Here is a 23,246-nt window from a genome sequence, read left to right on the forward strand (position 1 = left end):
GGATGGGCAGATGCAATGAGAGATGAACATTGTGGGTGTCTGGGCCCCCTTCATCACCCTGTGGTGCTGCCCAAGGGAGGTGGGGATGAGGCTGGCTGCTCTGGCTGCAGCAGGGAATGCTTTCAGCCAGTGTCACCATGGCTTTCCAGATATTGGTATTTCTATAATTTAAGTCCAGTTTGGACGAGCAGAGCTTTTGTCACTCGCCACAATTTTCAATATCTGTGTGGTTCAAGGAAGTATCCAAAAACACCCTGAGAGCTGGGCGTGTTTGTGTGCAGAGCTCTGTGTCCCCAGCTCAGGGCAGGCACAGGGCTCTGGGGTCCCAGCTCTGTGACACGTTCTGCTGCTGTGGCTGTGGCTGGCCAGCAGCTTTCCTGCACACAAGGAATAAACATCAGCACATGTCAGCCGGGGCTTAGGTGGTTTTCATGCAGACCACCTGGATTCTCTGCCTTCCTTGCTATCAGCCTGGGCTGCAGGGAAAGGAGAACCCACATCCATTCTGAGAAGGAGCTGAGAAGAAGCAATTTCAGTCTGCTTTGGCACATGGATAGCAAATATTAGATTGTTGTCATTTGACCACTGTGAGAAATCCCAACTAAAGACATCAAGAAATGTCCCTTTCTGGACAATATAAAGTTGTAAGAAACATTATTGAATTTTCTTACATTGTTTGGAGGAGGGGATTCCCAACGAATGCGTTCTCTGGAATAGCTTTGATGTTGTTGTTATGAAAACCACTGTTGGGAGAAACAAAAATTAAATTGACTTTCTTTCTTTAACATTTTTAAAGCCAGAGAGCTTTCAAGATATACATCAAATAGGAGATACAGGCTCCTTCCCAGGTGCAGCAGCATCCCAGCAGGTGAACAAGGTCTGTGGTTTGGCAGGACAAAATTCACTTCATTTACTCTGGGTGCTCCAAATGTGACTCCACCAACTCCACTGAGGGTACAAGGTTTAACACTTTACAGGTCAAAAAACAGAAATAAGCCAAATACAAAATCTTCTGTCCTCCAGGAACTACAATTTTTATGGATGGTTTCTGCTACAGCTCCTCAGCTGCCAACCAAAGTGTGCCAGGAATTATCACCCCACATGACTTTAAAGGATTTATAGCTCTAGCTGTGACATTTTTGGTTGAGCTTGAGAAAATTTCTATTTGCAGCAGAAGAGAGCTCTGTGGCCACAGTCTGACCCCTTGTACAGCAAAGGCAGCCACAGGTTCCTGTGTCCAGGACTAAGAAGAAGCTCTGGCTGATGCCCAGGTTGTTTATCCCAGAGGAGTCTGAGCAGCTGATTAGTTGATGACTGTTTGGAATTTGCCTCTTCTTTTGTGACAGGCATTTCAAAAGCCATCTCAAAGGGGACCAAGGATCTTATTCTCATTTTGAAAGTGAGAATAATGATGATATCTGGGCTGAACAGAGAAATCGCATGAGAATTGTTCTAGTAAAGAAAAAAGAAGTGTCAGATTTTTACTCTAAGGCTCCCAGAAACACGAGAGCAGCTGCTTTTGTCCCACCCCAGCCTGGGACCAGTGTGACAGATCCACAGGAACTGTGGATCCACATCAACTCACCCCACCTTGGGGCTTCTACCTTTGTGGGTGACAAGTGGGATGGTTTCTTATTTTTAGTATCTCCCAGTTAGAGGAAGGAGAGCAATCCACTGAAATAGTAATAAACTTTGGTAATTCCCTATTATAAATTTATCCTAAGGGAGATAATACAGCTTCTTCACATTAGAGAAGGTGGCCCAGGGCCTGCAGAAACAATGGGCTCACAGTAACACGGGTAAGTCCAGGCTGTGGTCCCAAGCTGGGGAATGGACATCAGAAAGAGCCAGAAACCGATGGAATTTGAGTCCCTGAGATGGCACAGGAGAGCGAGGAGCAGTAGGAGGAAGCTGCTCTAAGGCTGGCAGAGACTCCCACTCCCCTCCCTGGTATGGAGGCTGATGGGGAGGAGGTCAGAGCTGATGGAAATCGAGGAGATAAACTGCTTTGATGCAGTGGATAGGGCTGGGAAGGAAAGGAAAGGCTTGGATTGAGTGGTCTCCTCAAGTCAGAAACCACACAATGCTTTATTGGTCATTCCCACAGGGAATGTTCTTGAAAAGGAATAAATAGAAAATCTCACAGCTCCTGCAGTCGGCCCAGTGTCCTGATAGCCCCAGGGAATTCCAGCAGCTCGTTGTAGTTCAGATCCCTGAAAGACAGAGAAGGGAAAAACATCCATTAACATTTCTGCAGGAACTCAATCATGTTTAAGGGTTGATAATAAGGAAGACAAGTTTTCCTACCATGCTGATCCAGCCAGTGCCTGGAATCACAATTCCTGCAGCAGGAATATTCCCTGCTGGGAGCATTGCCAGGTGAGAGCCAGTCCAAGCCATGGCTGCTGCCCTGGGGCTCTCCCTGCCAAGTGCCCTGTGCCCAGCACTGCCCAGTGCTGCTGCTCCCATCTCCTGCTGGCCCTGGCCCCTTCTCCCAGGAGCTCAGCCCCAGGGCTTCGGCTCTGAGGAATTTTTCTTGCCTTTCCAGGTCAAAATGGGATTCTTTGAAGGACAAGAAACATGAACAGCATCAGTTGTGTGGGGCCCACAAAGGGCTGCTCTGGGCCCCTCGCCCTGTGGTGCAGAGGGGATCAGGGACCATTCCCTCAGTGTTTGTCCTGGGAACACCGGGTCCCTGGCCACTGGGATGTGCTGTGACTGGGAACAGTGGGAAGAGGAATCTGGGGCAAGACTTAGGTCTTCTTCTGATGGCTGGAGTCAACCTGACACTGGAATCTGAGTCAAAGCTGGAAGTGACCTGCAAGAGGTACTGACATGGTTGAGCGTTAAGTTTAATTTGCTGTGTAGTAAAATAAATAAAATCTACTACATTGGTTGTAATGACAAGTGTAGAATTTACTCACCCTGGCTTGGCAACTAAAAGAGACACCTGAGTCTGAGTGAAATCTCAAGAGTTGTGTTTGTTCTCCAAGGATGCGATTAACCTCTGGAAAAGGATTTGTTTGACCTTTGGGGCACTGCTGGCAACCTGGGAGGAGCAGCCCTACAAAGGCACCAATCCTGCTGCTGGCTGGAGGGTGCCCATGGAGACTGGCTGGGCTTTGGGTGTGCAGCCCTTCTCCAGCATGCCCAGCTTTCTCCTTGGAAGGCGATTTCAGCTGTCACAGTAACATTTGACCCTGTCCTGGCCATCCCACTTTGCAATTCACTGAAGTCTCAGGGCATGTGACTGCTTCCTACCTGCATGACACTCACCAAGTTTTAAGTGGTAGATACTTTGGAACATGATTACTGGCTCCTGGAGATTACTGTATAATTACACTTAATGAACCTCAAAGTAATTACCATGTAACCTGGATTGTGGTTTATGGAACAGAAATAACTGAGCATTTACACAGCAATGGGCTGCTGCCCAATTACCCTGTAATTCTCATCCTCTGGGCCCAGGCATGGTCATTATGATCTCTCTTGGCCCCCTTGTCTCTTACATCTTCTCTCACTACCAGTGCCTCTGCTTGGGAACAGCTCCATGGCACCACCTCAGCTTTGCCCTGAAGGTGTTTACATGGGAAATCAACCCAGAGAGTCTCTTCAAATCAGTCCTTCCAGGACTTCTAGCTTATAGGATTTATGTCTTAGGGAATGCTTATCATGGAATTACAAGAGAGGGCACAAACCCAAGAGAAAAATATGGAATGAAGTTGTTGTGGGTGGATTTTGTCTCGTATAGCTCTGACAAGGTCCACACCAGCCCTTGTTGCTGGATTCCCTGAGAAGCCCAGGGCTGTGGCAGGTCCTGCTTTGTCCCCTGACACTAAGGGCAGTTTTCCCCGCTCCAGTTACACAGGGATCTGGATGCTGGTACTCTGTGTAGGGATTTGAACAAATGAATCCTGCTCCTGTAGGACCCAGAAGGGGTTCATGTTGGCTAATAGCTGGCAGTGGTGGCAATCAGCAGGGAAGATGCACAGGGCTGGCAGTGAGACCATGAGCTCTGCCTGCCTGGTGCCCACCTTGCTGGCAGGGTCCCTGCACACCTGAAGCTGCTGTGCCTGTCCCAGGGCCAGGAGTGGACCAGGAGTGATGTGTCCCCTCCTCACACCTCCTCACATCTGCTAGACAGGAGAGCTCTGCCTCTCCCCAGACTTGCTCTGACACTCTGTTTTTATCTGGTTCCAAGCAGATCAGTGGTTTTCCTCACTCTTTTCTGCTTGAGCCCAAATTGATCTGTTCAAGGATAAATAGCTCAACACATGACTGCTCATAGCCTCCCCCTTTGCCTGTAGCTCCCTATCAGCTCTTGGATCCTCTTGGCCAGTGTCTGTAGATGGCACCTGCCAGGTTCCATCAGGGCCTGGCTGAGGGCTCTCATTGCACAGGCTTGGTTACCAGGGGCAGGATTGTTAATGTCACATCCCTTCTCTGCTGCTCAGGAAGACACAGGAATGGATTTCCCAAGTGAACAAGCAATGGGAAGTGCCCCCACTGGGCATTTTCAAAGCATCAGTCAAATCTGATTAACCTCCAGATCACTGCACTGGTTGAAATCAGAGGCATCAGCAGAGAAGTCAACTGACAGCCCCAAATCATGCACATAAGGTGCATAATCCCTCTAAAAATTTCACTCTGCAGTGACTCCCTGAAGTTAGAGGGAGATTCCACAGGGAGCAGGACCCTGCAGAGGTAATTCAAGGCTGGGTGTCTGCCTGTGCCACTTCCCTCTCCTGCACCACAAACTGGGGCTGGGATGAGCCTGTGTGATGCCAAGGGACAGTCCCTGGAGAAGAGACACTGTGATCCCCAGCCCCGGGTGACATTCAGCCCACACTGCCACTGTGGAGGCTTCCTGTGATGGCACAGGGCTGTTTCTGTGAGCTGCTGACAGATGGAAAATATTGCCCAACAGAGAGGAGGCTTGGCTCACCTGTGATTCACTAACAGAACAAGGGATCTTAGATCTGCAACCAGTATTATTTACAAGGAATAATTCATTGTGCTGTAATATTTGCTCCTGTCTTTAAAAATGTGTTTCCTTTCCAGCCTGCACCTCTTCCAGGCAGGCTGGTCTTTCATCAGCAGATGAAGGTTCTGTTTGTACCTCAGCATGTGTGCAAGTATGTACAGGACCAGTTCTTCCTGAGCGAACACACACCGTTCCCAGCCCTGGCAGCATCCTGGGGCCTCCCTCCCCTCTGCACTTGACAGAGACAAAGAGCATTCATTGTGTTCAGCAGCTCCTGCCGGGTAAAAGCCCATCTTGGAATGCTGGCAGACACTGGGCTTGTTGGAAAGTGGAAATGCACCCAGGTGTAGTCATGCTGCCAGCGACCCTGCTCTGTTCAGAGCAATGTGCCTGTGCCCGCTCCTGCCCGTGCTTCCTGGGCTTTGGGCAGGTGAGCCTCCCTCCTGGAAAACAACCCAGCTGCTCTGGGGAACAGGTCCCTGGGTGCTGCTCACAGGTGGCTGCTCTGGAGCTCTCACTGCCCTGACTTGTCTCCAGCTCAGCTCCCGGCCAAGCTCTGCCCAGTTCATGGGGTTCAGCTGGCTGGAGGGGGCTGGAAGAAACCAGCACTCAGGATGGTCCTCAGATGTCATCTCTTCTCTGCAGTGGGGCCACTCTTCCCAAAGCCCAGACCCAAACCATGACGTGAAAAATAACTCCCTCTCCCTTCTTCTTTCACAGAACTGGAGTTGGGCTCTGGCCCAAGAAATGACCCAGAAACTGCATCCAACCTCCACCGTGGTGTTCCTGTCTGTGGGGAAGTTTCTGTTCATTTAGTGAAATTCAGTCCTCTCATCTTCCCACAGCTGCTATCAGCGTCCATCTGTCCCAGACCTCTCCTCTCTGCCTGCTGTCCCATGGGGAATTTGGCCCAGCCTGCTGGTGGCTCTCTGGAGCTTTTTCCCCAGCATAGGGCCAAGGCAGATTGGAAGGACTCATGGCTCATTGGGTCAGGGATGATTTTGCTTTTTCACTCCAGTGGCAGCACAATTTCCTCTCCTGAGCATGTCAGTGAGCTGCCCCTCAACCACAAACCCTCTCCAGGAGCTGTTGGATGTAGGAAATGGAGGTGCTGTAGCAAACACCTTGAAGGGTTCCCTTTCTCTCCCTGCCTTATCTGAGCTACTTGGGCAATGCTTTGCTTCCCTAGCTCCACAGCCTGACACTTTCCCACGGCTTCCAGATTTGGGATGATGCAGGGAAAGCTGAAAAAAGCCACTTCAGTGCTGCCATGCACTGTTGTGCCATGGGCTGGGGTGGCCCAGGAGGACTCTTGGTCCAAGGGAGCTGGACCTGGCAGTGCTGCCCCAGCTCTGGGGTCTGACCCAAGGCTCTGGGTGAGGTTTCCTGGCTGTGGAGTGCTGTCCTTTTTGGCACAGAGCAGATCAATGGCAGCGTTCCTTGGTGGAAGGATGGCAATACACCATGGCCATGCCTATGCCAAACAACAGGGAGGCCTCACAGCAATCAAAAAAACATTAAAAATAATGAGCATGGCATAAGGGAGTTTTCCCCATTATCACGGGCTTTTGAAAGCAAAATCAGTCAGGTAAGAGGATCAGAACTGATGTGCAAGAGCACTGACAACGAATAATCCCTTTCTTCAGCTCAAAGTGATCAGCTCCAGCATGGCAGTGGGATGGCAAGAGGAGCCTTGTCTGTTCTCCTTGCAATGGAAGCCTCTGAAAGGTTGCCCAGTCTGCCCTAGATGCAGTGAACTGGCTGGTTTTCCATTGTTTTTATTGCTAGAGGGAGCCTATAGCTTCATATTTGGATGATCTTAACCAACCCAGTTGTTTATTTAGAAATAAAAGTGAGTTGACATCAAAGGCCCAGTTATTTTGGGCTTTAACTGCCAGGGTGATTTGAAGCTGACAGCAAGCAGCCTGGAACTATTAATATCTTCAGTTATGCCAAAAGGAGAGAAGGAGGGGAAAGAGTCTCAGGTCAATTTTCTGCCTGTTAGGGACTATTAGTGGTTTCACACAGGAAGCCAAAAAAAATAAAATTATATAGTACTATAAATTCTTCCATAAGCCACAAAACACCACAAATTTGCAGCTAATAAACCTGAAGATGAAGTGAGATTAGAAGTTGTAAATGGGACATTTGCTGACTATTTCAGTCCCAGTGGAGCTGGAGATGTTACCATGGTGCCTGGAGGGGACTTTGTGCAGCCTCCTCTGAGGACCTGCATTTCCACCTGTCCTGTGCTGGCACCTCCTCAAGCTGCCAATAAATGTAATTACTGCCTCTGCTAGTTGTGCTGGTTACTGTGGGCAAATCAAGCACTGGAAATGATTTAATTGGTAGTCTGGAAGCCCGAGGGGGCCATGGTGACCATGTAGTTTGACTTCTTGCCCAGCACTGGCCAGACAGCTTTACCCAGACTCCATACATCCAGTCATGGCTTGTGGCTGAGCTGTCAGATTAGCTCAAATATGAAAAATAACTGCACAATCATGTGCCATATTTTATAGGATCAGAGATTCATTAAGGTTGGAAAAGCCAAAATTATTGAATCCAGCCACTAACCCCACACTAAACCATGTCCCTAAGCACCCTAGGTGTGTTTTTGAATGCTTGCAACACTTTCTGTTGTGCAGCATCAGCCCAAACCCCTCTCCTGGTGGTGGCAGGCAGTGGGGCTGTGCCTTGCCCAGCTCAGCCTGGGGAATGAGATGCTGCCAGTGCCTACAGTAAGTGAGGGGAGGGAAGGGGGATGTGGAAGGACCCAGAGCACTTGTCTGGCTCCAGGCAATGTGCCTGAGAGGAATGAGGGATTTGTCTTTACAAACGAGCTGTGGATCTGCTGGTAGAGAAAACCAGCACTGAAAGGTAAAAGAAACAATGGGAAGGATTCCATTGATTGATGAATTGAAAAAAAAAAAATTTGGCTTTACAAACAAACTGTAGGTTTGCTGATAAATGAAACTGGATATTGAAAGATGAAACAAGCAATGGAGAAAAACCATGCATTCTCTAAGAATTTAAATTAAAAGGGAGGGTTATACATTAGAGGGGAATCTCTAAGGTATCAGGTGTTCTGGGAAGTCTGTACCTCTCAAGTACCTCAGCCCATGGGTAAAGAGAGAGGGAAATGTGGATGGGAAATTGGGATAAAAAGGGAGGCTGTGTCCTCCAAAAATTCGAGAGATCCCAGGGGAATGTCCCCTGGCCTCTCCCTTTATTGGAATAAAACAAAAAGGACTCCTCTGTCTCCTTTTTGGACATAAACCTCTGGTGTTGGTGGATTAATTTTCCTGACATGCCCATTCCCTAAAGGAAGACATGCAAGAGGGGGATGTTCACATACACCACAGAGAGGCAAGACCCACCACGGGATTCATCTGCTAGGGTCAGTGTTTTCATTGGGAAATTAAACATGTCCTAGAAAACCCCTTTTGTTTTGCAAGTTATAAGGATAAGGCAGGCTATGATGGAACTGGAGGAGTGCAGGCTCCCAGGGAGCTGCCCACTGTGGGAAGGTTGTCAGTACTTAGGGTGCCCGATTCCTGCAGCAGCCTCTGAGCGAGGATTCATTCGGACAGCCTGGCCTGGAAACGTCTCAACCTCTCACTGGTACGGTGCTGCAGCACTTTACAGGGTTTCTGTGCCCCATTGCTGGGGCAGGGGGACTGTCTGTGGCTTGTGCCCTGTCCCCCTGCAGCCACCAATCCCTGCCAGTGCAGCTCTGATCCCCACTGAAAATCCCAGCAGTGTCCAGAGCACGGCTGCTCCACCCAGGACTCCTGTCTGCTCTCTGGCAGAGGTAATAATATTCGTAATAAATAAATATTTGATATATTTAACACTGCCATGCACATTCAGACACAAAGGGAAGCCTTGCCTACAGCAGAGCATTCCCCAGCTGCAGGAAAGAAGCTGAGGATTTCTACCTGCTCCACAAGGTACACAAATTGCTGAGAATCAGCCCCTGGAGCTCTGCTGCTGGCAGGAGGGAGAGTGGGATGGGGGCAGAGCTTCTGTGCATCAGCACATCCATGGGGAAAATGTGCCCCCAGCTGCCCCTGCTGCCTTCAAGGGCTGCTCCTCCTTTGCACAGGCGTCACTTCACACTCACATACCTCAGGAGCTGCTCCAAGAAAGGCTCTGGGAACAGGGAAAGGCTTGGGCCAAAGGAAGCCCAAAGAGCCAGAGGAGCTGAGCACCTCTGATGGGTCACAGCATGTCTGCAGGCTCAGAGGTTGGAGCCTGGAGAGCCCCAGTGCTGCTGTTCCTTGCCAGACCAGGGGCTCCAAGGCTGCAGGATCAGTGGCAGGGGGAGCCAGGCTGGAGAGCTGGGCAGGGGCAAGAGGGGTGTGAGGGTTTGGTGGGCAGAGGGAGAACAGGCAGAGATGGAGATGAGCCCTACAGTGAAGCCATGGAAAAGTGCAGTGTCTCCAGAGATACCTTTTCACCTCAAGTGCCTTCACTTTCTCTGGTTTTTTCTTTATAAACCTGCAAAATATCGTGTCAGACTGGGCTTGCATTCTGCCAAAGCCCAGCCTGGTTGAAGGTACCGACTGGTTCGGAGCTGGGCTGCACCAGGGAGGGCACATCCCTGAATTCCAGGCTCCTGCCCTAGGGGAGGAAGCTGCAGCAAGCTGGGAGCAGGGCCCGAGGAGACACCGAGCCAGTGCCAGGTGTGTTTGCCAGTTCAGTTTTACAGTGACTTTTTCTGGTTGGAAAAGTCACTTTCCACTTACACAACGATCAGACAAGTGAACTTTATAGCTCTGTTCTTGGAGCAGGCACAGGCACAAGGACATGGTCATGCAAGCAGGGCCCCCAACTGTGGCTCTCTTTCCAAAAAGCCACATGTCCCCTTCCTTTCTCCTCCCCTCAATGTGGGTACCTGAGCCTCTCCTGGAGTCCCTCCCATCCCCTGGCAGGGTGGGTTGGGATCACACAGCCAAGCTCTGCCTGGGGACCCATGCTGACACTGCAGGGCTGCAGCATCAGGAGGCTGAGCAAGTACCAGAGCAGCTCAGTGCAGCTAACAGGGTGTCCTTGAGGGGTCAAATCCATCAGCTGCTTTGGGAATTGCACAGATTTGGGATTAACATCAAAAGACGGCACAAAAGGCTTCAAATTAAACACACTGATGGAGAGAAACCCACTTGAGGAGGAAGGTAGCATTTGGCAGACAGTTTTCTGGGAGAACAGCAAAGCCTGCCCGGCCCTTAAAGTGTTAAACAACCCTTGTATGAGCTGTACTGGAGATATTTCTCATTTCCTTCATCCTGCCTTCATTGCCCAAGGTGCACTTTATATTAATTTTCTTACTCTTTTTTTTTTTTTTTTTTTTTTTCCTCTCATAGAATATCCAACTCTCCAGAGGAGCTGGTAGGTTCCAGCTCTGCTCTGCGTTTACAGACTCGACTAATTACCCAGATAATGGGCTGGGTGCTGTGGTAAGGGCATTTCCTGTGAGGCAAGGTTAGGCAGATAAAGTGCCTGGAGCCAGAGGGTTTTGGATTCAGCTGTTCTGGGAGACGTTTCTAATTTATTAGTGCTATTTCTTAAAAATAAATTAAAAGGTTTTTAAATGAATGGAGATTTGCACTTTCCAAGTGATTTATCTCCTTTGTCTGATGGGCGGAGGAGCTGGCAGGGATGTGGCTGGGGAGGGAGAATCCAGGGAGATAGGAAACAGTGGGGTCATCTCAGGTGGAGGGGATGGGCCAGGGCTGCGTGGCCTCTCTGAGCACGCCCGTGTCAGAGCCAGGCTGGAGACATCCCACAGGAGCAGCACTTTGGGACAGATTGTTGCTATTTTGGCTGCAGCCCGGAGGCCTCCCGCATTTTGAGCCTGTCCTGGGGAGCAGCCATTCATTTCCCAGCCCTGCCTGTGGCCCAGGAGCCACCTTGTCCCCGCTGGGGGCTGGGAAGGCAGGGCACTGCCAGGACACGTTTTTGCTCTGTGCCAGCCCCAGGGTCTGTCTGTGTGACTGGGCCGAGGCAGGAGGTGCCCTGGGCTCTGTGGGACTCGGCTGTGTCCATGACAGGGCCCACTGGCAGGGTCACAGCTCTTTCTTTTCCATTTTTCCCTTTGCCTCAGCAGCTCCAGGCAGAGCTCTGAGCCGGTGTTGGGGAAGGTGAGGTGGCTTTTGTGGTGGGGGACCCTGCACATCCCCTGCCATGGTGCTGCTGGGCTCTGCCAGCTCACCTGAGCCACACCTGAGAGCACAGAGCTGGCAGAGTGTGGACACACACATTTAGAGAGCTGGGGAATTACAGCTTGGAAATTCTTTCCAGGCCTGGATGTCTCCTGACTCTCAGCTCCATTCCCAGGCTGACAAGCTGACTGCAGCTTCACTTAGGGAGGAGTCTCCCAGGGTGATAACATGGTGAAAAACAGAGTGGAATTCATCATAAAAATTAACCCCTGGTGTCTTTCCCGTGGGACACATCCTGAGGTGCTGTCCCAAGGATGTTTTTCCCAATTGTCCAATGAACTACTGTCCTGTCCTAGCTGCACATAGCACACTTTAAATACAGGCTGTCCATACAATAAAGTTGGCTTTTTTCCCCAAAAGAAATCCATGTGTGTTGCTGTCCTTTCTCTCTCTTTGCAGAGCAGTAACCACAGCAGAGCCACTGCTGCTGCTCACCTGCCTGGTACCAGAGACCCCAGGGACTCACATCAGGCTTCCTGCTGTGTGTGTGTGTGACAGCCAGCCCCCAGGGCCACCACACCTCTCCCTGCTTGGATAAAACTGTCTGATGGCACAAAACATGCTTTCCCCTTTTCTTCAAAGCAGGATCCCAGGGCATTTTCAATGAGTCACTTCCACAACTGCTTTGGTGGAAGATTTGGGAAGATCCATGAGGAGCCTCTGCTCCCTTTCAGCTGCTCTCTGGGGTCTGCTCAGCCATGGGGATACCAAGGGCTGCCTCATAGCAGGGAAGGTGGGAATGCTAAATGATGGTCTGTGTGTGCTGGTGTTTGGAGAGACAATTTGGGGCCAGCTCTGAGATTCAGCTGCCAAAATTACACGCCCTTCCCATGGCTGCCTCTGATCAAACACCTATGGCTGCACACGTTCAGGAGCTTCCCCTTCCATCCCTCTGCAAAGAGCAGTGACCAGGAGCTTGGTCATGTGGGGGAGCTTCACGTACTCCCCTTCAGCTGTGATCCATGAAATATTCATATTTCAGGGACATAGAGGGATAAGTTCAGTGTTACCACAATTTACCTAATGAGGCTGAAGTTGAGCAGTGTGAGGAATGAGGCAATTGTTCATCAGCCTTTACACTGTGTTCAGCCTGGTGGCAAAGCTCAGGGGCCTTAGGACACTGCTCAGCTTTCCAGGTGAAGAGGAAACCTGGGCCTGAGGTCAGCCTCCCTGGAAATGGATGTCACAGGGATCCCCTCATGAGCAGTCCTTTCCTCCTACAGCAGTGGGGAACCTGGCCCTGTGTCAGCACCATGCAGGCTTTTGGATGGCAGTTTTCCCTTGCTGCTCCTCTGAAACCACAGCCATGCTCTCCCCAGCCCTGAGCACAGGTCTGAGTGCTGCCAAGAATCAGTCTCTGCCATTGCAGTGATGCAGTGACATCTGCACTAATGCTCCTGGCTGCAGCTGAGCTGCTCCTTCATCAGCTTTTCCAGGAGCACTCCTACTCACCAGGCTTATGATACACAACAAGTCTCATCACAAAATCACGGGATGGTTTGGGTTGGAAGGAACCTTATGATCATTTAATTAATCATTAAAGAGAATTTAATTTCAAGCCCCTGCCATGGGCAGGGATACCTCCCACTAGAAGGTGTCTGAACCCCTCGCCCTTCTTGCTGCTTTGTTCAAGACTGAGAAATGGAGTCTAAGATAGTGAGGAAATGTAGAAGTCAAGATCATTCCATCCGAATGGCAGAAGCAGGTTATGCTGCCAGATGTTTTACAGCAGGTGTTAAACATCCCAAAGGATGATACACCACGGGGCAGGACTGGCAAGGCCAATGTGGAACAGGGAAGCAATGCAAGGAGCAGGGTGTCTGCAGTCTCAGCCCTTGGCAGGCCCTGTACATACTTCTTGCAGAAGATGAGGCTTCTCTTGACTCGGTTTCATTTCATCTCCCCCATTCCTCACCCTCTCAGGATACCCTCACCCTGCAGTGCCAGGCCACCTGCCAAACATTCACCTTGGCCACAGGATTTCTCTCTGGCCATGCCAATGGTGAGGGATGCTCTTCCCTTGGTATTTATGGTCTCCATGCCCAGCAGGGCAGTGCTGGCTCCTCCCTGAATTTCCTATGGGCATCCCCTGACCTTACACCTTGTGCAGAGGATTGAGGCCATTACCCAAAGGGGCCACAGGGAGACTGTGTCACATCAGGATATTTACACTCTTATTTACGCCATGTCTTTGGGAAAGGGCTAAAAAGTGCCAAGCTTCTCCCAGTCTGACCATCTAATCCCTGGTTTCATGGCTCAGCTTGGGGCTTCTTCCCACAGCCCTGCAGGGCTGTTCTGTGTCATCTCTCAGGCTGATGGGAACTGGAGAGGGAATCTCACTGGTTTACAGGGCTGTTTTGAAACCCCTTTGGGAATCTGGCCCAGGCTGCTCTGACTTGCTTCCAGCCTACCTGCCAGCTTTCCTTCCCAGGAAGAGAAGGCTGGGGGGTGGCTGGGGAGCAGCCAGGTCTTGCCCTGACAGAGACAATTTTCTTGGAGTTGCTTTCTCCAGTTTCATGCTGGTGTTTGACTCATTGAGACCGGGTGGGTGCTGCACATCTGCCTGCTCCCCCATCAGTGTGGAGAACACAGAGCTGCTCTTGCTGTGCTCTTGGCAGAGCTGACTTGTGCATAGGAGCTGCAGGTCAATGCAAGGGAAATGTGAAGTCATTCATCTGCCTTCACCTCTTCCCAGATTTGATGCCCTCCTAAAATATTCGGGCCAAGCCCTGTCCAAGAGCAAAGGTGCTCCAGTGGGATCTGTTTTTGCAGAAATGCTGGGACTTGGACCAGGTGAGCAATGTGGTTTTATTTAAGCAGCTCACACATTGCTGAGACCTGCACGGGGCAGTGCCTGCTGCTTCTCTTAGGGTTTTGGCATTTAATAAAAATATAAGTTTTCCTGTCTAGCCAAAGAGGAGAATAAATATTTCCCTTAGGGAGACAGAGGTTTTTGCACCTAAAACTTCCCAGGCTCTTCTGAAAAACCTGAAACAATGTTTTCCTCTCAAATTTTTACAGTTCTTCAACTATTGTGCCTGGTTTATAATCAGCATCTGGCCACAAATACTCATTTTAGGAACCCTGGAGAAATTTCTGTCTTCACCAGCCCTTACCATCCTGCTGCCTTCCAGGAGGTAACGCCCACGGGGTAACTGAGAGCATGGTTTGGCCTCCACAAGCCAAGAAAATGTGCTAAATGCTGTCAACAGAATGTAATCATAATTTGAGTTAAAGGGTAAATGTGGAGACTGTAATCGTCTCCACATGCACAGGAGCTGAGGGGTGGTAGGTAGATGCAGCTCTAGCAGCTTGGCTGGGATGGTGCAACAAAAGCTTGGCAGATTTTTGCCCAGAGCTTTGGTCAGCAGACAGGTGGGTGCTAAGGATGAGCATGGGAGGGTGGCTCCACTCGAGGAACACTGAGCTGGGATGGTTACTGGCCCGAAGGTGACAACTGGAGGAGTAGAGGGCCTCTCATTGTTCTGGAGGACACTTCTTCAGAACAATCAGATGTGGAGGATAATGTGGAGAGTGTGGAGCTCTCTGCCACAGCACTGTTCTTGTTGCAGGGAACTGCGCAGGGTGGGGCTGTGGGACCCTCACAGTCCATCCTGCAGCACCTGGACACTGGCAGAGCCCTTCTGCAACGGGACCCTTGGAGGCTGGATCCTACCACGGCTGCTGGATCAGCATCAGCAGAGGCAGGACTTGCAGAGCTGCAATGCTCCAGAGTCCCACATGGCTGCACAGCCCTGTCCCTGCAGGCACTGGGAGCAAGAGCAGGGGACATGGAGCTCCCCAAGTGCTGGATGGCATCTCAGATGAGCAGCAAAAGGCAAAGAAAGTGTGAGAGCAGGAGCAGAGTGGAAGAGAGGAAAAATGAGCATTCAGCACAAATGGCTGTGGAAACAGAATTACCTCCCAGGGCTATGAAATCCTTTAGTCTTTCCCACAGAAAACAAGGGCCCATCTTTTCCTCTGCAGCTCCATCCTGCTTGGATGGCAGCAGCATCTGTCATCACCCTGGCTGCAGAGAAGGGTTTCCCAGATGCAGGCTGGGATGTTGCTGCATGTCTGCTACAGCTGCAGCCCAAACAAGGTTTTCTTCCATCAGCGAGTTCCCTGCTTCCTCCTGCAGCTCCCTGCCTTTGTGCTGCCTGGTGCCCTCACATATTTGCCTGTGACCACCAGAAATGACTGGGGAGAAAGCCAGGCTGGGACCCGTGGGTCACCAGAGGAGACTATCCATCAGCCTCCCACCCCTGGCACAGCTCAACCTCTCCCCAGCTGAGCCCTTCTGGGTGGTCCCAGGATCTGCCAGTCTGTGAGGAAGAGACAATGCATGTCATGGTCCTGCCCTGAGGAGCGTGTCTGGGGACCAAGGCTTTGCCTGCTGCTGCCACTCCTGCCCGGTCGCTGGTGTTGGCACCACGCTGGGCACAGAGGGGCCCCGTCTCCTTGAGTGGCACTTCAATGCTGGGAAGCAGCATCTCCTTCTGCCATGACCTGGACCCCCTGCTTCTCCTGGCAGGAAGCAAGGGCCTGACTCTGACCCCAAGCCAGCATGAAGGGACATATTTCTGCACAATTGAAGGCATCAAGCACCTCTTCCAGTCTTTCAGAGCCTCAATTTATTTGTTTGCTTGTTTATGTTTCCTCCTGGGCCAATGTAGAGCACACGAGGCACAGGCCATTCATGCAGCTGTCACAGCACAGGGAATGTGTGGCCAGGCTGTGGGATGAAACTCTCCCTGAGTTCAGGGTGAGCCCCTTACTGCTAATCACACAATCACAGAATGGTTTGGCTTGGAAGGGACCTCAAGGCCCATCTTGTTCTACCCCCAGGCTGCTCCAAGCCCTGTCCAACCTGGCCTTGAACATTTCCAGGGATGGGACAAACACAGCTGCTCTGGGGACCCTGTGCCAGGCCTTCATCACCCTAATAGCCAAGAATTTCTTCCTGCTACCCAATCTTAGTGTACCTGAAGATGTGACCTGGAGGTGGGCTCATTCCTGCTTCCCAACCTCCCTGCAGTTTTCTGATGGATTGTTTCAGCCATGCCAAGCACATGGTGCACAATGAAGTCAGCTGGCTGGGAGTGATGCATGAGGTCATTTCAGAGATACCCACAGACCCCTGAGGATTTACAGGCCCCAAAGTCAGGCCAGCCCTCGCTTTGGTGGTCAGGCTTTGGGGAGGCTTTGTGCTGAGAAAAAGGAGACACACTCCCTGAGCAGGGAATGCATCCAAGCTCTTGGGATTGCACCTGGAATGGTGTCCAGGGCCTTGGAGCCCCTTGCCATCGACACTGCCCACATGCCCACATTCCCCTGCAGCAGCAGCACAGCCACAGCAGGAAAGCCCAGGCTCAGTCCCCAGCGAGCATCATGCCTGGGCATCCACTGATGCTGGTGCCTGGAGCCAGCCCTGCTGCTGCCCTCAGTGCATGGTGGCCAGGGACACGTGTGGGGCTGACCCCTGTCCTGCAGGCTGTGCTGGGGGATGGACACACCCTGTCTTTAGGACAGAGACTGAATCAGGGCACTCACAGGGTTTCCAGGCTGTGCAGCCCATCGAAGCCGTTGGCTCCCAGCCTCTGGATCCGGTTGTTGTGCAGGTGCCTGTGGACAGAACAGAGCTGGTCAGTGCGGGGTGCAGGCTGAGCTTTTCCCTTGGTCTGAGCTGTGGTCCCGAACCTCCTGTAAGCTGAGCCCAGCCTGGGCTGGGATGCCAAGGGCACTCACAGGGTTCCCTCTCTCACCCCATGAGACACACATTGGATACAGTAATGCTTGCAGAGAGCCACAGAGCTCCCATTCCCCTCAGGAATTCCAGGCTAATGTGGGAGCTTCCCTGAGATCTCCACCTTCTAGCTGCCAGGTGGCTGTGGATGAACATGCTTAAGCAAGAAGCTTCAAGAAACACCCTAGAGCTCACCTCACCCTGGGCTCAGCCCACCGTGTGGCTTCACCAGCTGTCCATGGCCACTGGGAGCTATCTAAGGACACAATCATATTTGGACTCCTTGGAGCTTTAGTAGCAGCAAGAAGACTTTGAGTGCAAAATCATCCTGTTAGTCACAGTTTATTATCTTTTCATGGGGAAAAAGAAAAAAAAAAGAAAAAAAAAAGAAAGCAAAAAAGAAAACACTGCCAGCTCCTGGACCAGCTCCAGTTTGATTGCAATGAGAGCTGTCTTCAGTTCAGCGCTTCAGAGTACCTGGCTGAAGTGCTGGGGCCATGCCACAGGCTGATGCACATCTCTGCACCATAGGAACAGTTTTTTCCTGTTCCCCTTCATCCTGCTGCTACATGCCATGATCACCTAGTGCTTCCAGGCTTGGGAGATCCCAGCCTGAATGTTGGCATTGGGGAGCCATATGCTGGGGGCCCCTGCAAAGCCACCTGGGGTAATTTTGCCTTGGAAGCTCTGTAGGTGATGAGTTTCTGGAGTTCTGGGTTCTGTGTTTCCATGGATCCCTCACTCCCCTGTCTCAGTCTTTTGGCAAACCCAAGGCCTTAATCCCTGGATTCCTTGTCTTGGAATATCAGAGACTCTTGTGTATGTGTGCACATCTCAGTGCTTCTTCCATGTCACCTCCTTTACAGCTGTGAGCTTGTGGCTAATTGTGCATGTCCCTCTGACATCCCACTCAAAGGCACTCTGAGTCCATGGAGAGAGCTCTCGTGAGCAGCCTGAGAAAAGTCTGCTGAAAACCAGGAGAAGACAACCCACTGCTGCCCAGCCTGCACTTCACCAGCCTGCACTTCACCCCCTTGCTTGCCCATGCTTGCAGTGCCATGGTCTGTGTGATAAATGCCCTGCAGGAGGGGCAGGTCTCTCAGGGCAGGTTTCCCCATCAGTTCAGATTCTCCTTTAACACCCAGTCCGTGTGGTGAATTGCTGCCATACCACTCCCCTTGGGAGTCCTTTTGTCCCATGCCCATGATAGCACCAGCAAGGGATGCACCAGCCTTTGTCCAATGCTTCTGCCTCCTTCCAAGAGCCTGGGGGAGGCTCCATCCTGGCAGGTGGATCAATGATTTTTTCATTATTTGAATCTTGATCTAAATGTGTCTCAGCTTGAAAAATCTCTCACTCCACCTGGATTCAAGTGTGAGCTGTTTGGCTGAGCACAGGCAGCTCCCACTGCCAAATGTTCCAGGGTAAAACAGGAGGAAGCTGGCAGTGGAGGAAGAGCCAGGCTCTAGGGCAGTTTGATAGGGGCCTGCAAAACAGAAACCAGGCTGAGACGGATGTTTGTCATTGGGATGAGAACATACAAACATTTCAGAGGAAGGGGAAGGGAAAGATATCTGATAAAATATGTTTGCTCCTTTGAGCAAACAGGAAAGAAGAAAAGGATGTTGCCTGCAAGAAAACCTGGATTGTGACTTTTAGAGGAGAAAAGAAGCCTGAGATCAAAATGAGAATCTTATGGGAGACATTTCTCTTTGTCACAAGAAAAGAAGTTTGTGCCCAGATGGTTTTCTCTGTTAACAGCTCTGGTGATGCTGCCTTCTCTTCATTTGGTGGTGCCAACCACTTTGAGCTCCTTTGGCACTGGATGCTGCATTTGGCAAAGAGAGGGTTGGGGTCTGCACTGCTGTGGGATCACGTGGAGAGGTACCACAAGAGCCCCAGTGTAGCCGTGGAAAGGGGTTATAACCCTTTAAGTGCAGCAGAAATAAGATGCACAGCTACATGGTCATCTTTCATGACAGGAAGAGCCAAGTTTATTCAGAAACACACTTGGTTTTATAGCATGACTGCAACTCCAAGAGTAGAGAAAAGGTGATTGGTTCAGAGAGAAGACACCCCATTGCCAGGGCCTGGGCACACAACACAACAGGGGTTCTATCTTTGTTATTAATTCCTTTTTATTTTGACCAAATTATCACCCTGGGAGAAATTCTCCCTGGCCTTGAGCTGGACCAGCTTATCGGCTGGGAGCAGAGCTGAGGAGTTCCAGCCTGGAATATTTTTCAGGCTGTAATTTTCTTATTTTCTCAATATGTCTTACACCTCATGTCCCAAACCCCTGCCTGCTGTGGGGGGACAGTGTGGGGACAAGGGAATGCTGGATGCCAGGGAAGGTGTGAACTCCTGGAGCTTTGTCAGGTGTGACTGGACACTTGTCCAAGCTCGGACATGCTGACCAGCTGAGTGCTATCACTGCAGGCAGGCAAGGAGACAGCAGAGAAAAGCAATCACCTGCTGTGCTTATATTTGGCTCTAGAGTGCTTTGTTTGGAGGCAGAGTAATGAAAATCATCCGAAGGAAGTTCTTTGTTGGTGAGAAAATTATGAACGACCAAAAAAGGGAGTTATAAAATAATTTGCTGTCCAAGCTGAACTCCAGAGTTACCCAACCACATGGCAATAATAGAAACAAGAGAGCTGGAAAGGTAAACACTTGAAAAGACGTCCCTGTCTTCCATCCTGCCTTTTTTTTTCCTCCCCAGTAAACAAATTTTAACAAGTGGAATTGCAACATCTCCAGTTCTTGTCAATTTGAGCTCAGCCCACACAATGTTATATTCTGCCCTGTAAATTACAGCTCAGCTGGTTTGATAGCAGCTCAAGGTACTTGATTCTGGGCTATAAACAACCCCTACGATGCAAAAACATGGGAATTCTTGAAGCCTTTGCTGTTGGAGCTAGAACCCCCCAGTCTCCTGGGTGAGGACAATGGGATTTAGGATCTGGGTCTCTTCTTTGCAGCCCAGTGCCATGGAGTGAGGATGAGTTTGGGCAATCAGCATGGGAGAAGCTGTGCCCAGGATGAGGACAGTCATGACTGTTTTGTGGGCTGGCCTGCAGCTGTGGCTGCCCCTGGATCTCTGGAAATGTTCCAGGCCACTGGATGGGGCTTGGAGCACCCTGGGATAGTGGAAGGTGTCCCTGGCCATGGCATGGGGTGGAACTGGATGAGCTTTGAGGTCCCTTCCCACCCAAACCATGCACTTCCATCAGAAAACAGCAGCAGCAATTGTCCCACTGAGCCCTGGCAGGGTGGCACCACCCAGGATCTCTGCAGCAGCTCAAGAGCTCCCACCTGTCATGGGACCAGGTGAGCCCTTGCTGTGTTCTGCTGAAACCAACATAAATAAATGACAGTGGCTGCAGAATCTCACACAGGCTGGGGAGAGGGGCTGCAGCCTGGCTGGTGCCTCAGGTGGGGAGAATTTAGAAATAAAAGCAGAAAAAATATCAAACCCTGCATAATTCATTCTGACCCACAATAAGGAAACATGCAAAGGATTCTAAAAAGAAGATTTTCTCTCCTTGCCAAGAATTTCTTATCAGAAGTTTGGAATAAATGTGATTTCCCCCATCATTCATGCAGCACCCTCAGTCAAATTTGTTCAGTTTTCATTTGACTTCCTTTTCCATTCAGTTTTTCAGTCAATTAAAAGGTCCTGGAGAACACTGAGAAACAGCCCAACACAGGCAGCAGCTTTAACTCTGGCAATGCCACCTCCAAGGGGACTGCACATTTGTCTTGCACAGAAGGGAAGCAGGTTGAGCTGGTGCCTAAATCCTGCTTTAATGATGGTGCTTGTCTGTATGGGCAAGGAAAGGGAAATTGTATCAACATCTGCACTGAACACTGAAAGCAGATCTGGCATGAAAAACGTGCTGATACCCAAACTGGTAACTGGATGTTGATGAACTGAAATGGGTGCAGAGAAAAGCAATAAAAATGATCCAAGAGCTGGGAAAAAAATAGGATGGAGACTTAGAGAACTCAATCTGTTTAGCTTATTAAATAAGATCAAGGGGATGAGTGCAGTGTAATGTATAGGATTCTTCCTGGTTAGAAACTGGGTACTAAAATGGTTCTGTGATTTAGCAGAGGAAAGAATAATAAGAACAAATGTCTGAAGTCAAAGCCAAAGAAAATTCAAATGGGAAAGATGAGCTTTTTTTTTAACACTAAGGATGATTAACCACTGGAACAGACTACAAAGAGAAGTGGTGGATTTGCCATTGCTTTCATTTCTATGAGTTCATTTTTTTCTTCTCAAAAAGGACAAATGCAAACATTTTCCATCAATTATTTGCATTAGATGATTTGAACCAAGCTCAAATCTGACATCATATGAATTCTCCCCTGACCAGCCACTGCCATGATGAGCTTCCATTTTTATTGTGGCAAAATTGTCCTTTTCCTCAGCTTGGCCATGGATAAGTAGAGAAATCGAAATAATAAATGGTGCAAATTCCATGGATTGTTTCCATTAGTGGAGGACCAACATGAGACTTGTCTGGTGAAGAATAAAGCTCAATCAGAAGTGACATTCTCAGGGTGAATTGGAGCACGATTTGATTCTTCCTCAAGTGCTGGAGAAGGAAATCCACTTTTGCCAAGGCAGCAAGCTTGGTCCTCTGAGAGAAAAGGCACTTTTGCCAATTAAAAGGCTCATGAATGGGAGCCAGATGTTCCAGGCAATATTGTTCTTAGTGATAATGAATTGCACATGCCTGGCACTCCCTGCCAACACCGAGGCTCCTAACAGCTTCTCAGAGGGGCACTGGTAACTCCCCTGCATAGGTGAGGGCAGGGATTCACAGGCTCACCTGCCCCAGACTGGGCTGGGGGTGCCCCAAGCCCCTCAGATGTCAGCTGAAATGACTGGTGAGCAGCTTCCCTGGAAAGCAGGGATGTGCTGATGTGAAGACACTGAAAAGCAGTGATCCCTTCTGAAAGTCTCAGCCAGAGTTACACCAGAACAAGGGCAAAATAAGAATGGGAACTCAGGAGTCTTGCAAACAAGTTTTATCTTCTAGTGACTAAACCATTCTGTTAGAGAGAGAGTTGCATCATGTCCTTTAATGACAAAAGCTGTAAGAAAGAGTAATTCTACTAAAATCCTTCATTTACTGTCTTCACACTTTCAGTTGGAAGTGCTGCTGAGTGACCTTGATAATAAATTATCAGCTGATATTCAGGTTGTGTGAATGTCAAGTGCAGCAGAGGGGAGAACCAGTCTTATATGGGCATACACACAATCAGGCTTTTAGATATCTCCAGGAAAGAGGTCTTGGTGTTTAGTAGCAATGAAAAAAGCAAATGAAATGACAGGGATAGCTAGAAGAGGGAAAATGGGCATAGAACAGCATTGTACCATGACATAAACAAGAATTAATTTTTGTCTTTGATACAGTATACAGATTTGATCTCTCCATCTGAAGGTGTGAAGGAAAAAATAAGTGCAATATGAGAACTTACTTCTGATTTTACACAGACAGGACAAGGGGAAAAGAGAGTAGATTATTTTTTTTAAACTGAGAGAGGGTAGATTTAGATCAGATGTTGGGAAGAAATTCATCCCTGTGAGGGGGGGGGAGACCCTGGCACAGGGTGCCCAGAGCAGCTGTGGCTGCCCCATCCCTGGAAATGTTCCAGGCCACTGGATGGGGCTTGGAGCACCCTGGGATAGTGGAAGGTGTCCCTGGCCATGGCAGGGGGTGGGACTGGATGACTTTTGAGGTCCCGTCCCACCCAAACCAACCTGGAATTCCATGTTGCAAAGCAGGTAACTGGGTGGGGTCTGCGAGAGCTGAGCTGAGGGCAGGGAACAACAGCCAGTGACAAATACAGCAATGCACAGAGGAGATGGACACAGCACAAGAATCAGAGGGTGTTAAGCAAAACTAACTGGTAATGGCACGAGAACAACTTTTCCCAGAGTCCATTTTTCGACCAGGTAGGCAAGGATGAGGAGTGGAGCTTCTCTTTGCTCCCATTACGGGGCCAAATTGACTCCTGGAGGTTTCCAGGAGCCAAGGCTCCCTGTGGACCCAAACAAGGAAGGATCTGGGTTTTCACCCCATTTGCTCTAACTTAAGGGGTTCTCTGCTATGTGATGAAAGTAAAACTACTTGAAGATTTTCTCTATCCAGGTCCCTCATTACAGGGCAGAGCTCTCTACTGCTTGGCCTGTTTTGGAAGGTTCACTCCAACTGTGTGTCCCACTCACATCCCAGCACCTCTGCTGAGAGCTCCTTGGTGACATCAGGAAAGAAGGGAA

General features: G+C 50.0%; 1 protein-coding gene across 1 annotated transcript in view; it reads right to left on the reverse strand.

The window, feature by feature from the left end:
* The window catches only part of LGR6 (leucine rich repeat containing G protein-coupled receptor 6), a 95,958-nt gene that overhangs the window by 26,132 nt on the left and 46,580 nt on the right, over window positions 1-23,246 (reverse strand). The window contains exons 5-7 of the mRNA XM_014872627.2: window positions 16,759-16,830; window positions 2,145-2,213; window positions 672-743 (exon numbers count right to left, since the gene is read on the reverse strand). Of these exons, the coding sequence (XP_014728113.2) occupies window positions 672-743; window positions 2,145-2,213; window positions 16,759-16,830 (213 nt within the window). The remainder of the gene's footprint in view (window positions 1-671; window positions 744-2,144; window positions 2,214-16,758; window positions 16,831-23,246) is intronic.

This window comes from Sturnus vulgaris, chromosome 29 (genome assembly GCF_052056855.1).
Source record: "Sturnus vulgaris isolate bStuVul1 chromosome 29, bStuVul1.hap1, whole genome shotgun sequence".
Taxonomy (NCBI): Eukaryota; Metazoa; Chordata; class Aves; order Passeriformes; family Sturnidae; genus Sturnus; species Sturnus vulgaris.